General features: G+C 35.5%; 1 protein-coding gene across 1 annotated transcript in view; it reads right to left on the bottom strand.

The window, feature by feature from the left end:
* Positions 1–17,332, bottom strand: part of LOC132551473 (sodium channel protein type 4 subunit alpha B-like) — a 39,676-nt gene that overhangs the window by 10,018 nt on the left and 12,326 nt on the right. The window contains exons 11-21 of the mRNA XM_060215617.1: positions 16,338–16,769; positions 13,285–13,374; positions 11,229–11,313; positions 10,359–10,409; positions 9,751–9,995; positions 8,939–9,112; positions 7,925–8,284; positions 7,088–7,206; positions 4,112–4,329; positions 1,539–1,576; positions 660–1,016 (exon numbers count right to left, since the gene is read on the bottom strand). Of these exons, the coding sequence (XP_060071600.1) occupies positions 660–1,016; positions 1,539–1,576; positions 4,112–4,329; positions 7,088–7,206; positions 7,925–8,284; positions 8,939–9,112; positions 9,751–9,995; positions 10,359–10,409; positions 11,229–11,313; positions 13,285–13,374; positions 16,338–16,769 (2,169 nt within the window). The remainder of the gene's footprint in view (positions 1–659; positions 1,017–1,538; positions 1,577–4,111; positions 4,330–7,087; positions 7,207–7,924; positions 8,285–8,938; positions 9,113–9,750; positions 9,996–10,358; positions 10,410–11,228; positions 11,314–13,284; positions 13,375–16,337; positions 16,770–17,332) is intronic.

Here is a 17,332-nt window from a genome sequence, read left to right as displayed (position 1 = left end):
TGGTTAAGGGTGAACCAAGACCTTTCACCTTTCACATCAACTGATAACCACACGTTATAATCAGGCGTAAAACTTGCCTGTGAGATGCCTCTAAGTGAAATATGAACTATATACATCGAGGGGGTTCATGGGATATTTTATACACAAGCTTTGCTTGCATGCACATGCACGTATAAAATTATTACTACGACACCCCCCCCCCCCCTCAATAAATCAGGGCTATGAATATAATATGTTTTCTTTTTAAAATATCCAAATATCCGTTTATTTTATAAATATCAATAAGTGGTAAATATTACTTTGGGATATTATGTAGAAATAATGTATAGGAGAACATCGAAATGAAACGTTGGCCGCAAATAATAAGCCGGATGAATGAATCATACAAGTAAGATACTGATGTGAATTCCGATTGAAAACATGAATATAGTATACCGACATTTTCACATTTTCTTAATTCAAACAGAGATTTGACGAACGATTCAACGAAACAAGAGCAAAATATGAACAAGAAAAATGAGAGAGTGTTGAAAAAGCACAAGGAGAATAAGACCAGGTGATCTGGAAAGGCTAGCGTCTTCTGTTTCATCAACAACACTCCAATAGTGAACCACATACTCTTTATTCAGTCACATAAGCAGACAGTATCAATAGCTTACCAACGCGAAACTACTGGCCAAGATCATGATGATTATAAATGATTCAAAGTAGTTGTGTTCCACCATAGCATATGCTTTGCAGCGGAGATCCCACCATTTCTTCCCAGCTGGAGAATTCTCAAATACGATGCAACAGGTACAACGCTTCCGGAATACTTGGCACCAACAGTCATCCGGGTAATTAGCAAAAACAACATCTACTTCATTGATTTCAGGATCGCCTTCTGCATCGACCATGTTCAGCCGCTCCTTAGCATCGTCGGAGAGTGTTGAACAGGAGCCGGAAGAACTTCCATCCATATCTTTATGGCTTTTCAATGTTGCACGACTTGCAGGTCTAGTAGAGGACTCCGATTGCTTTTTAGAAAATAGTACAAAAATAAATCAAAGTTGTTTTTAGATCTTTTTCACCTAACATATTTCATTCTATTCAGATATCAGCTTCGAGTGATCAATTAATTTATTTTTTCTTGCTTTCTTGACGTCAAATACAATTAGAATTAAGCTAAACTTGATCTTAATTGTTGCAAGAAAATCTATAAACTGCAATCTTTTTTTACCTAGCCGGCTAGAATCAGTGGGCGCGATATATTTTACAGGAAGAAATGATCTAAAAACCTTGTTTAATGAGTGATTTGTAGCCGAGTTCTGAGAATGGAAATCTTAATTCAGCTTCAATGGACCTCGGCCAAATATGAAAAAAGGAAGATTTCTGTGAAGATCTATGAAAACGGAAAATAAAACTAGATGTTCCGGAATAGTTAAATGTATCTTATAAGCTTGTTGTACTGAATAATGAGCATAATGACAATAATCAACATGAATTAGTAAGATTCGTTGATAATTACAAGCTACACTAATTATAAAACGTCCACTTACCTTGTCCATGTCCTTCACGCTAATCGTAGCACTGTCAGCTATAAAATGTCAGAAAAGATACATTCATGTTTAAACTTGTAATATTAACCGACGGCTTCTTAATATCTTTCACAACAATTATTTCTGTTTTACAATATATTAATGCATATAGTGTATAGGTGTAAACATACGCAAGATTAAACAGAAAAAAATGGATTCAAAATTATCATTTTTTACACGAACGTAAATTTAAATCTTCAAACTTTCATCATTTCTTGTCATAATTAAAAAAAATATCGTATTTTTTTTATCACCAATTACTAAATTAATATCATTTCTTGAAGTCAGTAAAGTTTTGTAAATCTGAAGCAAGTTACTTAAGTATAAAGAGGTCTTTCATTGTTGATGAAACTACGTTCCAGTAGACCATTTACAAAAATGTGTTTCATCGTGGAAGTTGCATTTTAAGCAATTTGTGTAAAAGCACGTGAAATATCACAACAAAACGAAATGTACGTGAACAGGAAATAACAGTTCTGTGCTATTTGAAGGCCGAAAAAAACAGGCGTGGGAGTTTGACAGAATATGTGGCGGTTTGTTTTATCAGAAGGACCGAATACATATCAGTGCAATGAAGCAACGGGAAACAGAGGAACATGGAACACATAAATGATGGTGGAAGAAGCATGATAATCCAATAAAGAAAAGTACATACTGGTGTAGAAACCTACAACTGACAAGAGGCCAAGTGGGCTGGTATTGGTCACTTTCATGTAAATGGTATTTTAATGGTGATAAAAACTGAAATATTTCCATTATTTTAGACTGTGCCGTGTAATACAAAGGGATGCACCACAACTTCATTACATATGTACATGTACGATTTTATTTCCTAATTCCAAGGGAGTTTCGCAGCAATTCTGATTTTGAAAGAAAAACAATATTAACACATATTTGATCATACCTCTTTTCCAAATTGGAGGAGAGATCATTTGGTAAAAAGGACAAAAGCATTTTCGTCTCATTTCCCACTCCCCTGTACCCTTCTGCCTCCAGAGGTGCAGACTGTCAGTCTTACTTTGAATCCTCAATCAATAATGCTTTAGAAAACATTTGTTCTTCATTCCTATGTTTTACCCGTTATTGACAACGTAGACATCAAATACTGCTTCAAACCAAATTTGCCCCTAATGCCTTTCATCACGATAAGATTTTATTCTGCACGCGCTTCCCCGCTCCCGCTATAAATGGGCATTCCCAGTCTCTTGTCACAAAGCATCCCTTTAAACAAAACCGATGCACAAGGTAACATTTAGAATAAAATCCCTTTATCTGTTTAACATGGGTTTCAAGTCTTGTCCTTCTAAAACAAGGTAGTGATCCCAGAACTTTCATAGAATTCAGTTTTCTCTCCCAAATGACACTCCAAAAAATATTTTGTCAGAATCCCTTCGTTCGTAAGAAAGGGGTCGCATGAGGCATGAGAGAGAGAGTTGTAAAGAGGAAGTTGAAAACATTTACACAGTTCAAAAAACTAAAAGTCATTAACAGAAACGGCAAAATTGTATTAAAACACAGAAAAAAAACGACTCGGGAGAGAAACATGAAAAATACAAAGACTCAAGTAGGGGGAAATGCGTTATTGGATAAAAGAGGAAAAGACTGAATGACAAATAGTATACGTTCATCCAGAAAAACGAAAAGTAGACGACAGGATATTTGTAACAACTAACTGAAAATAAACGGAAATTCAACAAAGGGAACAGAGTGATATGCAAATTAGTTAAAGTAATTTCAATAAAGTTAATTAAGTTGTAAAGTTTACAGAAATAAAACAGAGAATGGGGACATGGATTTTCAGATGACCGAAACAAAATGTTGGATGAAAGATAGATTTTAATTTCAAACTGATAGCATGTAGAGTTATCTACATTAAGCCATTCAGTACCCATATGATAGAAATGAAATGTTGAATTAATAAGAGTATATACATCATTAGATGAAAAATCAAATATTTATCAGGATAAAAAGATTAAATTTAAAAGGAGAAAAACACAACTATAAAAACCTCTACAAAAGCTATTTATAGTAGACTAACAGATGAAAATAGACTGAAAAGGACTTACAGATTAAAAATAGACTTAAATAGACAGATTAAAAATAGACTTAAATAGACTTACAGATTAAAAATAGACTTAAATAGACTTACAGATTAAAAATAGACATAGATATTAAAAATAGACTTACAGATTAAAAATAGACATATAAATTAAAAATAGACTTATAGATTAAAATAGACCTATAGATTACATTAACCTCAATGAAAAAAAGAAAGCAGATGTAGAACGTGACAATCCTAGAAACACGGATTCTTCAAGAGAATGATAAAAGAAATGATAGAGAGAATGAGAGAATGACAAGTAGACAGAGGCAGTCAGAGATAGACAAGAGAGTAATGGATAATTTGATGAAATAGAGAGGGAGGAAAGAGAGCGTAATACGAAAAACATAAACATTTTGACTGAGAGATAACAATTGCGGTAAAATCACTTTGCTTGAGAGATTTTGAGGTATTTGAGTGGGTGAAAAAGGACCTGTAGGCTTTGTGGCAGTAGGAGTGGGCGGCTCGTGGCTCTTTTCCAGTTTACCGTTACGGATAACAGGTGTTGGTCCGTCTGATATAGGCTCTTTCCCGTTGAGTTCTACCCTTGACAAACTCGGTGACACAACTGGCAAGATAGGCGGTTTACTTTTACGCTGCATTTTCACCTTCACACATACAATAACGTTAACCTTGACCCAAGAGCCGAAGCTGAAATGAATGAAAATAAACTCATAACACTGATAAATCAAAACCATAAACCTTACATCGGGATATTTTCGCCCTTGCACAATAACACACGAATTGCCTCGTGTTCATTTCGCCATCTGATGGTTGAATATATGGGTTACATGTGTTTAAAAAAAATCAACCCATCTTAAATTCTCCCCATCTGTTCATGAACGATACTTAAAGGGGACTGATAGATTTAAATATTGGCTGTTTTTGATAGTAAAATGTGAAGTATTAGTTTTCAGAAATTTGAAATACAAGAACGGAATGGTATACTGTGTCGGTTCTATTATTCCTTGAATTCGTGATATCATTGAAAGTGGTTTATCTATGTCTAATATACACCGCTAGTAACGAACATTACTTGTATCAAAGAAAGGTGTAATAAAATATAAGTAGATCGGCAGTATAATGATAACTATGCATGCTCATCTGCAAGTGTACTTTCTAATATAATATCCATGTGATATTATACCCATCTACCGTATTACCGTGTGATATTATGTCTATATATCACGGTGATATCATACCGAGCTTCCACAGTCCTGTGTGATATCATACCGAGCTTCCACAGTCCTGTGTGATATACCGAGCTTCCACAGTATCGTTTGATATCATACCGAGCTTCCACAGTCCTGTGTGATATCATACCGAGCTTCCACCGTCCTGTGTGATATCATACCGAGCTTTCACAGTCCTGTGTGATATCATACCTAACTTCCAGTACCGTGTGATATCATATCGAGCATCCACAGTCCTGTGTGATATCATACCGAGCTTCCACAGTATCGTTTGATATCATACCGAGCTTCCACAGTCCTGTGTGATATCATACCGAGCTTCCACAGTCCTGTGTGATATCATATATCACAGTAGCTTCCACAGTCCTGTGTGATATCATACCGAGCTTCCACAGTCCTGTGTGATATCATACCGAGCTTCCACAGTCCTGTGTGATATCATACCGAGCTTCCAGAGTACCGTGTGATATCATACCGAGCTTCCACAGTCCTGTGTGATATCATACCGAGCTTCCACAGTCCTGTGTGATATCATACCGAGCTTTCACAGTCCTGTGTGATATCATACCGAGCTTCCACAGTACCGTGTGATATCATACCGAGCCTCCACAGTCCTGTGTAATATCATACCGAGCATCCACTGTCCTGTGTGATATCATACCGAGCTTCCACAGTCCTGTGTGATATCATACCGAGCTTCCACAGTCCTGTGTGATATCATACCGAGCTTCCACAGTCCTGTGTGATATCATACCGAGCTTCCACAGTCCTGTGTGATATCATACCGAGCTTCCACAGTCCTGTGTGATATCATACCGAGCTTCCACAGTCTTGTGTGATATCATACCGAGCTTCCACAGCTCTTTGTGATATCATACCGAGCTTCCACAGTCCTGTGTGATATCATACCGAGCTTCCACAGTCCTGTGTGATATCATACCGAGCTTCCACGGTCATGTGTGATATCATACCGAGCTTCCACTGCTCTTTGTGATATCATATCGAGCTTCCACAGTCCTGTGTGATATCATACCGAGCTTCCACAGTCCTGTGTGATATCATACCGAGCTTCCACAGTCCTGTGTGATATCATACCGAGCTTCCACAGTCCTGTGTGATATCATACCGAGCTTCCACAGCACTGTGTGATATCATATCGAGCTTCCACAGTCCTGTGTGATATCATACCGAGCTTCCACAGTCCTGTGTGATATCATACCGAGCTTCCACAGTCCTGTGTGATATCATACCGAGCTTCCACAGCACTGTGTGATATCATATCGAGCTTCCACAGTCCTGTGTGATATAATGTCTATATATCACAGTATCGTTTGATATCATACCGAGCTTCCACAGTCCTGTGTGATATCATACCGAGCTTCCACAGTCCTGTGTGATATCATACCGAGCTTCCACAGTCCTGTGTGATATCATACCGAGCTTCCACAGTCCTGTGTGATATCATACCGAGCTTCCACAGTCCTGTGTGATATCATACCTAGATTCCAGTACTGTGTGATATCATACCGAGCTTCCACAGTCCTGTGTGATATCATACCGAGCTTCCACAGTCCTGTGTGATATCATACCGAGCTACCACAGTCCTGTGTGATATCATACCGAGCTTCCACAGCACTGTGTGATATCATATCGAGCTTCCACAGTCCTGTGCGATATTATGTCTATATATCACAGTATCGTCCTGTGTGATATCATACCGAGCTTCCACAGTCCTGTGTGATATCATACCGAGCTTCCACAGTCCTGTGTGATATCATACCGAGCAATATCAATATAGTACCGTGTGATATATTTACGAATAACAATTGTTCCATTCGGTGTTATACCCGTGTGCGTTTGTACCGTGTGATATTACACCCAGTAATGTAATGTATATATGTATAAAATAGTTATATTCTCGCTCGTCAGTTCAATGTAATTAAGTCCCCTACAGTCCACTCTTTAAGTTTACCTATTCGCAAGTGGACATTGATAACTTTTCTTTTATCATTACCAACTGTATCCGGTCCCTAACGAACCAGGTAAATAAATTTCTTTCGTTCTTCTATTATAACCCTGTGGATTCTTTACACAGATATAACGATTGGACCAAATGTCGTTGGTTATGTAGAATTGTATTTGTGTGTCTTTGGATAAAATTGAACAAACATGTCAGACGTGTTAAATTGTAATGCTATGTATAGTTGTTCACTAACCGTTTGAACCGGTTGATGGCCTCTAGTAGTTTATTTGGTTCAGCTTCTTCCGTACCAGAATCCTGTAAACTGTCCGCTCCGAACGCGCTCAACAGGCAAGCAAGAAACAGGTTCAGTACCTAATAATTTAAGCAGGAAAAATGTTTCAGATCAGGTACAGAACCTAATAATTACACCAAGTAAAAGATACGGTACCTAATGATTCAACCAAGAAACAGGTACAGCACCTAATATTTCAACCCAAACAGGTACAGCACCTAATATTTCAACCCAAACAGATACAGCACCTAATATTTCAACCCAAACAGATACAGCACCTAATATTTCAACCCAAACAGATACAACACCTAATATTTCAACCCAAACAGGTACAGTGCCTAATATTTCAACATAAACAGGTACAGAACCTAATTATTCAATCATGAAACAGGTACAGAACCTAATTATTCAATCATGAAACAGGTACAGAACCTAATTATTCAATCATGAAACAGGTACAGAACCTAATTATTCAATCATGAAACAGGTACAGAACCTAATTATTCAATCATGAAACAGGTACAATGCCTAATCATTTAACCTAACAACAGGTTCCGTAACTAATAATTAAACCAACATGGCTACAATACATTTAAAACGTATATAATAGATGCTTCTGAAAATAAGTAATTTTACATAAATTAGGAAGATAAATACTAGTTCTTACGAAAAATCGACGTATATTTAGTTTTACTGATTAAAGTTTAATTCGTTATATATATTTACTTGATTACGTTCAATTTTTATCTGTAGATCATCAAGCTGTTTATTCATTCATCACTGTGTGTTGATACTCACGACTAAATTCCCTAAGACCATGGTCATCAGGAAAAAGGGTATACAATGAATTCCCGCCACTCGCCGACAACCCCACATGGATTCAATCCACTCTCCGCAAAGTACTCGGAATACAATCATGAATGAGTGTAAAAAATCCGTAAAATTCCATCTTGGGAACTCCTCGTCGTGAAAAGTTCCATTCGGACCGTATTCATTTATGTAAGAACTTGCAAACAATTGTTGACCCATCACAGCAAAAATGAATACGACGATTCCAAGCACGAAGGTCAAGTTCCCTAATGTTCCGACAGTTTTCGCCACAATGCTTATCAACATGTTTAGTGTAGGCCAGGATTTCGCAAGCTTGAACACACGTAACTGTCAACAAGAAAATGTTACAGAAATACATTGGAAATGTTGTTGTTCTCCATATACTGCGCAATGCAAAATCATTTGAACAAAAGAATACAGTAGACTGTAAACGCACATATTTTAGCACATTCCCCACTGAAAGTATTGTGCTAAAATATCATTGTGCTAATTGAAGTTTCTTTATGATGCTAATATAGTTATTTCTAGGGATAAGCGAATTTATCATTGTGCTAACATTGCAGAACTCAATTTAACGCTAAATTTATACTATGCCAAACATGCGCGTTTACAGTAATTTATTCTGATTACTTGATATCTGAAAATATTATACTTTGAAATGTTTTGAACATAATGTAAGTGTAGACGTATCAAGAACACTTCAAATAATACATAACTAATCAATTACATCAATAAACAACACGAAAATAACAACATATCAACATCATCATAATCACAAAAGAAGATGGAGACCAGATGTCCCAGAGGAGTAGGCGTTTTCTGCTTCATCTATGACACCCACAATATGAACCTTGGTCAATCCGAGTAAGTATGGCACGTTCTCAAAATAAACAAATCATCAAGTTTTATTTCTAAGCGACAGCCACAATCATCAAACAGTCAACTGAGGTATTATATCTCCGAATATTGATAAGTACATACCAATCTAAAACTGCGGAGTACGGAAAGTCCAGACACTCCATCCAGGGCAAGTTCCAGGAAGCTTAGGAATACGATGACACCGTCGAAGCAGTTCCATTTGTCTTTTAGATATACCACAGGACCCAACGCGATGACTTTAAGGAAAGCTTCAGTCGCAAAAATAGCTGTGAAAACCTGACAAATATCAAACATGAAACAATCATGTGTCAGTCTCCGTTGTAATAAAGAAGTGCATGAAAAACACACAGGTGACGAGTACCTTTCAATATAGCGTTTAACATACAGTAACCAAATGATGAATTAAATACTGCACCATACAGTTGTTTTGTCAATTTATGACTTGTCAGCGGTACTCGAATCTATACTTTAGAAATCTGAGACGATTGTTAAAAATGTTTTTATTACTTTGACGTTGAGTAAATTATATTAAAATGTACCACAAACTTTTAGGTTGTGCTATAGACAATTGTATCAACATACTGAGATAAGTATGCATAATGCAGTCTGTTTTTTTCTCTGTAAAAATGACTCATCGCCATATTATCCATAAGTCTACACGAACAAATACTCCTGGTTTTTGCTTGCAATGTATGCGAGCACTGACAAGGACTATGCTTAAACCAAAATGCATTTGTTGTTTTAATGTTATGAAACAGATAAACCAGTGATAAACCATATTCTAGCACAATGTGTATACTGTAATGTGGGAAATCATCCGGTTTTTCTTTTATCGATTCAATACAGGAGAAGAAAGAAAGGGGATCTGATATTATAATTTTATGAATGAAGTTTCGTAATAAGTGAAATCTTACGTAATTGCCGTTTGTCAGAACATTTGCTAAACTCTCGGACATTCCATAATGATCAGCTCCCATAAATGCAGTGTTGACCAGGATACAGATCGTGATAAACAGGTCAACGAAAGCGTCGAGAATGAACCAGGCAACACCTTTTTGAAACATTAACCAACAAGGACAACAGGTCCAGCTACAGAATTTTAAGTACAATCGGTCCTTCAGTGGAATGACAGGTTCTCCCAAGTCGCTACTCATGAAGCCTGTAAAGACAAATCATCATTAAACTTTTCGTTGTTTCTATGTTTTGACAATAAGTTAAAAAACAGCATCGAAATGACACAACTGTTCTATGCATCTAGTAGATTAGAATTTATGAAATCAATATGTGACTTTCTATGTAAATCAACCTAGCAATTTTGGCTGTTGAGCACCTACCCCTCGCGCAAAGATTTGTATGCGGGTTTCATATCGAATTACTGGAAATGACACATATCCGATAAACCTGAAACACTGAGACAAGCTATACTTGATCATTTATTTTAACTTATTGATTTCACTTCATCTATATGATGTTCAGGAATGCATTATGGAAAATAACGGTAAACATATATATTGGCACTTACTTCCTCGATGACCGGAAGCAGTTTCCAAAAGTTCCCGGATGACAGTCACATCTGCAAAATATTATAGAAATCAAAGGAATTTTAAGAAAACATCAAATGGTCATTGATAAGATGGGATATATTTTCAGAAATTATGAAAATCTCACAACGGACGTCGTTTGGAAAAGTCAAAATAACGCTCACTAAAGGAAAAAGGAGTTTGGCCGTGCCTATTTATGAGAGATTGAACCAATTTCATAGCCTGCTGCTAATATTCAGGATAGAAACTGTGGTGATATAAAAGAAAAGAGCTTCACCAAAGATGGCGACTTTAAATAAATAAATGCAAATAAGGCAGAAATTGCCCTTAGTGGAATAGATATATTCAGTTTCACTGTAGGATTTTTACCTTGAAATACCTATCAAAATGGTTCGTTGTTCTATCACATATATCTATACATTTGCAACACATAATTTCAAAGTTGGATTTATGTGTTGCATATCAAACACCTTGACCTTACAATCTGTCTAAAACCAGATGAATTGGTCGTTCGTGATTAACGAAATTTACAGTTGTTAAGAATAATATAAGATGGGCATCCCGTATGTGGTTCAGTGAGATGATCAACAACTACTATAGGGAGATCTGGCCTCAAAATAACCCCGACTACTAATGGTGCGATTACGTATAAAACGGATGATGTTTTTGTTTCGTCTTAGGCCTTATGTGAAAGTCTGTGTCTAACAAGGTCCATGAAAGAACCTACATTGTTTTATATAAATATTGATATACAGAAAAAAATATTTACAAAAAATGAACGTTTAGAATATCTTCAGGAAATGGTTCAGCATTCAAATGTAATCATCTCTTGTTTCGATGCCTTTTATTACCTTTGACATCCATATCGGGAACACTTGGAGTCCGGCAGGAGTTGAGGTGGCGTTTCTTGTCACCGTCGTGTTCGGACTGTGAACCCTTAAACAAAATTATGAATATTTAAGATAATGTATACATATCCATTTAATCATGTCCAACATATGAAGTGGTCTATATGTTTTGTATATGCAGAAATTGACTAAACATTCAAATTCGTCCACTTTTTTTATCATAACGATACTGTAGCAATTTCGCAGGTGTTAAATTTTGGAGATATCCGTATACATAATTTGGAATCAGGAAAAGTTACAAAAAATTATTTCCAATTGATAATATAATTCTCACATCTCAATTTTTTTTCCTTGCATGACGAACTTAAATAATTTCATCGTTTTGATAATGTTTTGTAACATTTTCCTGATAACTGAAACATAAGTGAAGATTTTGAATGAAACCTGCTGAACTACAATAAGATATTATATAAACGATTCTAGAATGTTTAACATTGTTGTAAATATGTAAAGCAAGATATCATAGAACAAGGATGGTAACTAGCGACTGAAGGCGAAAGGTAGCAATGAGCTAAACAAAGTAAGGTCATCATCATTCTATCTTTGCAAATAAGCAATTGACTCATGCATATTCATAAGAATCTAGTTATTCCAGTTTGAATGTTAACATTCACAGAATCATTTAAAGTCTAACTAATTCTTACCAGACATACGCAAAGCTTCACCCTCATCCCCGCATTAAGGAAACAATAGAATACAAGTCGTATATGTAATATGTAACATGATATTACACCACTTGAAACTAAATAACCACGCGACCACCTATTTTTCTTTCATTATAGCAGAACAAGAAGAAAAGTGTTTGTTTGTTTGCTTTGTTTTTAAGCGCTTCTTATCTCTTGTCTAGTTATTGTAAAACAGTATTCTGAGCTATCTTGATTTATTATAATGTTTTATACAAATTGGAACAAAGTACAAAGTTAAATCAACAAAAACATAACACGTATAGAGAAAAGTCACAAGCCATTTTTAGAATATCTTTCAACAGCAAAAGTAGTATCAATCAATCAGTTACATAAGGATTTAAACGAATCGAAAGTAGATGTTTTCGTCTAGTATCATAAAAGGATCAACACTATCGTATTCCAATTTACTAGGCTATATTTCACGAGAGCATTATATTTAAACACATCATAGACAAATGTATTCCAAGAAGAAAGATAAAATACTTAAACAAATCTGAGATTCAGAAACGGACGGAATGGCCTGTATGGTGCCAAGTAAGGATCCCTGTGTGAAAGCATAGCATGCATGAAATTTTAAATAATCCTGCAGTGTTCAATTTAAAAGAATGCACACTATGAAACACTCGAGCATGCAAGCAAAACATTTATACATCAGTCACATATCGTAACACATTATATATTTATATATATATATAATATCACCATTCCTCTACATTGAATATTAAATTGAACTCTCTAGAGCACCGCTTTTGACTAAACTAACTCTATTCCCAGAGCAGTCTCCTTGATAGATCTTTTGCTTGGTGTCAAACTCAAACGATTTGCTTATGACGCCACGAAAGATATAACAGGATTGTACAAAATAGCATGTTTTAATATTAACTTAGAATCAGGTATAGTCACGTAATGAATTAAGCATATATGTAAAAGATACATAAAATGTTAGGAGACTGATAAAGATGTAAAAGTATATATTTCATGATTTCATATTACTTTTAAACATTGTACGCACGGCACTACTTCAGCCTTCATCAAAGAAATAGATAGTATTTATAAACAGCCAAATAAATAAATAATGCAATTAAACCGGTGTAATTAAACAAGTTTTTTTTTAAGTTCATGACAATTTGATGAAAGTGATTTTTGGATATAACCTCAAACGTTGCTTCTTAAAGAAAAAAAAACTCATTGTTTCCCAGATTTTACTTATATTCCATACGAATGGGTTAGTGGGGTGTTAATAATATTTCTATAAGAGTAATATTTTTAAACGATTAGTACTTTATTAGTATTTTTTTGTTATAATGAATTACCTGGACAGCTGGTTGAGAAAGGTAACATTGGCGATGTTCATCGTTTAGTACCCACGATTGATCATCAAGTGCACACCTAGCATAGAGAACCTGTGCAAAAGTCACTTAACTTTATTCTGAGGATTTATCTATTTATTGAAGATGGAGGCAAATCCCTCCATTTGCTAGATATTATTACATTCATTATGATATATTATACACTTTGAAATATGTTAGGTTCAATCAAATCGTTTTGTACTGTAACAAGAGATCCCAGAGGGATCTTGGCGCCCATCATTTGAGGATCTGTTTTCAGTTCTTGAAGATTTGTTTTTTTTGTTTTTTTTTTTTTTGCTACAGGTTTTGTAAATGTTCATGAACTGGTCTTCATTGAATGTACTCAATGATGGCACAAGATATTTTTATTAAGCACCTATTAGCAAATATCATTTGAAAAAATCCCAAAGTATTATTAGACAGCAGTCAGTTACAGGTAGATAATGGACATGGTCTTGAATCAATATCATAGAATATCGAAGAAAATATGCTTGTGCTGTATTACTGTCGACATCCAAGATGGCTGCCTGTGAGCCAACTTGATTTCAAATCAGTCCAAAAAAAGTACAATGCACAACTAGGGGCCAAGGGAAACCAATACCTTTGAAATATCCATCCAGTACTTCCTCAGAAATAGCGGTAACAAGATTTTACTCTCAAAATCCAAGATGGCTGCCTGTCAGCCATCTTGATTTCAGATCAGTCCAAAAAGGAACAATGCACAACTAGGGACCACGGGGAACCTGCATATGAAATTTGAGAAAGACCGATCCAGTACTTTCCAAGAAATAGAGATAACAAACGTTTACTTACAAAATCCAAGATGGCTGTCTGTCAGTCATCTTGAATTCAAATCAGTCCAAAAAAGGTACAATGCACAACTAGGGACCAAGGGGAAACTGCATATGAAATTTGAGAAAGATCCATCCAGTACTTTCCCAGAAATAGTGGTAACAAGAATTGTTTACGGGCGGACGGACTGACGACGGACCACGGACGCAGGGCGATTTGAATACCCCACCATCTGATGATGGTGGGCTAATAAAATTCAAATGTTTACCACCAATATGAATTAAAATACTTATTTAACAAAGTCAAATATTTATATAGATAATTGCTAAATATAGAATTACTTACAGGAAAGACTTCGACAATTCGTTCTGTTTAAAAGTTTCCATCATCACTTCTTATAAATCAAATGGAATATAACAATGTGTTAGTAATTCGATGATAACGAATGCATTTGCTATAAGAATGGGTGAAAAAGCTATGAATTATTAAACCATCACCGATACGACAGTGTCAGTGTGCTTATGAATGCCATCATCCGGTTTAGTCTCGTTTTACTAGTTGAACTGAGAGTGTCATTAAGAATGAAGATATAGATGACCAGCATACACACAGAAGATAAAAAGAAGCATTAGCACTTTATCTCCACTTTTTTCAGTTTTATATCATCACTTAACTGGTTATTATGGAAATATGATACACTTATGTCATATATATTAATTATGAAACTGGAGATTTTATTTACACGGTATTTTCTCATAATCGGGAAGTAAGCATGTAAAGTTACATCAAATATCAGATTTCATCATGCCTGACGTTTTTCCAAGATCTAAGATACTGTAAGATGATTATGTTTTCGTTTTGTTATTTTATTATTATTATTATTATTATTATTATTATTATTATTATTATTATTATTATTATTTCAAATATTTCAAATCCGTTTTATCAGGTTTATACTTTGAACCAGACAGAAAATCTGTTAAAACTTGTTAATGTCAATGCTGACGCACCAGGACTTAAACCCCTTGACAATAATAGCATTTACAGTGCGAGTTATAGGTACAATATGATCAAATATCTCGTCCAGATAGGACGACCTAAAGTGTGACACGATACTGATTTATCACAACCAAGATTAAACATGGTCGTGCCGTTGAATTTTACGTTTTGATGAGGGAATTAAAATTTGTTTGAATCACTATTACTTTTCTACTATATCTGATTTATAAATTACAGAACCTTATAAGCTTTGCAACAATTATCAAACGTATTTCATCAATTTATATTATCATTGCGATTGATCCAGTACTCAGGGGTTCTATATGAGTTTCTTTCAGTCGCAAACCCTTATTATCATTCCGCTTACTTTCAGCCCCGTAAGGGGAAGGAGATGGCGTAATAATTACGTCATCTGCACCAATCCCAACGTAAGTTATTTACTTCAGCATAAAGGGAAAAGATAATGCAGGATGATTAAATTTATCATCGGTGTAAACAGTAAGTATATATTCCACTTATTTTCTAGGATAGAAGAAAAGGGAACAAATGGCCAATTTTACCAAATGGAATTATTTTCTCTCACAAAATCACATTACACCATACGTTTTTACATTACAAATATCAAACTTTCACAGATATCTAAACGTACTAAACACAATGTATAACCCTCACAATAAAGATTGTTTGCAAAGCATGGTGTGGAACGATATACGCACATGCAAACCAAAGCATCTAAACACAAAACCACATGCAGAATCCTTCATCCGATAGTGTGATATCGGGCATATAACGTACTTGTTAGTTACCTTGACAACGTGAACGGTGAAGTGATATTAAATACTGCCCGTTTAATAGTGTGACGTAGTAAGGTATGATGTGTGTTGATATGATTGGCATTGTTAGTGAGGTAGCAGATAAACTACTACTGAGAGAAAAGCTTTCTGGATATTCAGAGAGAATATATTTTATAGAAAAATGATTTTGAAAATACATTGACCTAGTTGAGAATCGTTCAAATATTCAATAACGAATAAAAGATTGCAATTTCTCGTGTAATATTTGAGGTAATGAATAATATTTCTAATTATCAATTGCAACAGAAAATGTTATGACATTATTGAACGATTCGTTCTAGTGTTCAATATATCTAAGCATTCATGTTACAGCAGAAGTAGGATATGTCCTTCACCAGGATGCGTGGCGATTGTCATGTAACTAAAACTTACATCATCAGATTTAGATCTGTCTACATATACCTCAGGCATAAGATGATGGCCTTTGTGCTTGCTCATCGTACGAGTAAGAGCATCAAATTTGCTTGGCGTCTTGTTGGAATGTTGTGAACGCCGGCTGCCGTGTGAGGCACGACTTAGCAAAGAAGCGACGCTATTTCGTCGGGAGGAGGGACGTCCATCGTTTTTGAGGCCAAGAGATGCCAAACTGCTCCTTCCGTGGACGTTTGTTAAGTATTTTTTTAAAGTGTCTACATTATACATCTCGTCTGAAGAAGGAGTAACTGCGTTAGATTCATCAGCAAATGGTAAGAATATTTCCAAATAAGGCGGCACAAGGGGCTGGCGGTCAGCGTTTTGCGAACCATGCTTAGGTTTCTTCTTGCCCCGACTATTAAACGGGGAACCAGGCAGACTGAAGCTCGGCTGAAAAAGGGAGACAGGAAGCTTAGTATCCAAGGCAACGAAAAGGTTAATGGTGCATGGGATGGGGTGAAATGCTGGAGATCTGGGCAAAGGTAAACAAACAATGCGATGCATGTCAACTCCAGTTTTTCTGTGTAAGTTATTTTTCTGTGAAGAATTCAATGAAAACAAAATATTGCAATTCATCTTTTATAATTTAGTTTTCGATATCTTCCTATATTTTTGATTTTATTTCTAGGAAACAAATATATTTCTGACGTGTTTGCTTAAAATACAGACGATCTCCAATAACAATAATATTTCAGCATAGAGTAACATACTAATCTGCCATCGAGGTAGGTTCATGGCGTTGTTTATGGATAGTTCCAAAAGATACACAAGAGAATAGCACCTTGTAATATAAATTTATAATCACATAGATATAATGAATTATGGCTGTTTATACTTCTATGACTCGTCATCGATGATAAGGGTCCAAGTGTTGAAACCAAAGAGGTGACTGTGGAAATAAAACTTGTTCAAAATCTCAACAGGGAGGTGCACTTCTAGCCCAATAAGTAAAA

The sequence above is a fragment of the Ylistrum balloti genome, unplaced genomic scaffold (assembly GCF_031769215.1).
Source record: "Ylistrum balloti isolate Yb309-2 unplaced genomic scaffold, AGI_CSIRO_Ybal_v1 Utg370200, whole genome shotgun sequence".
Taxonomy (NCBI): Eukaryota; Metazoa; Mollusca; class Bivalvia; order Pectinida; family Pectinidae; genus Ylistrum; species Ylistrum balloti.
This window is presented reverse-complemented; position numbering and strand designations above follow the sequence as displayed.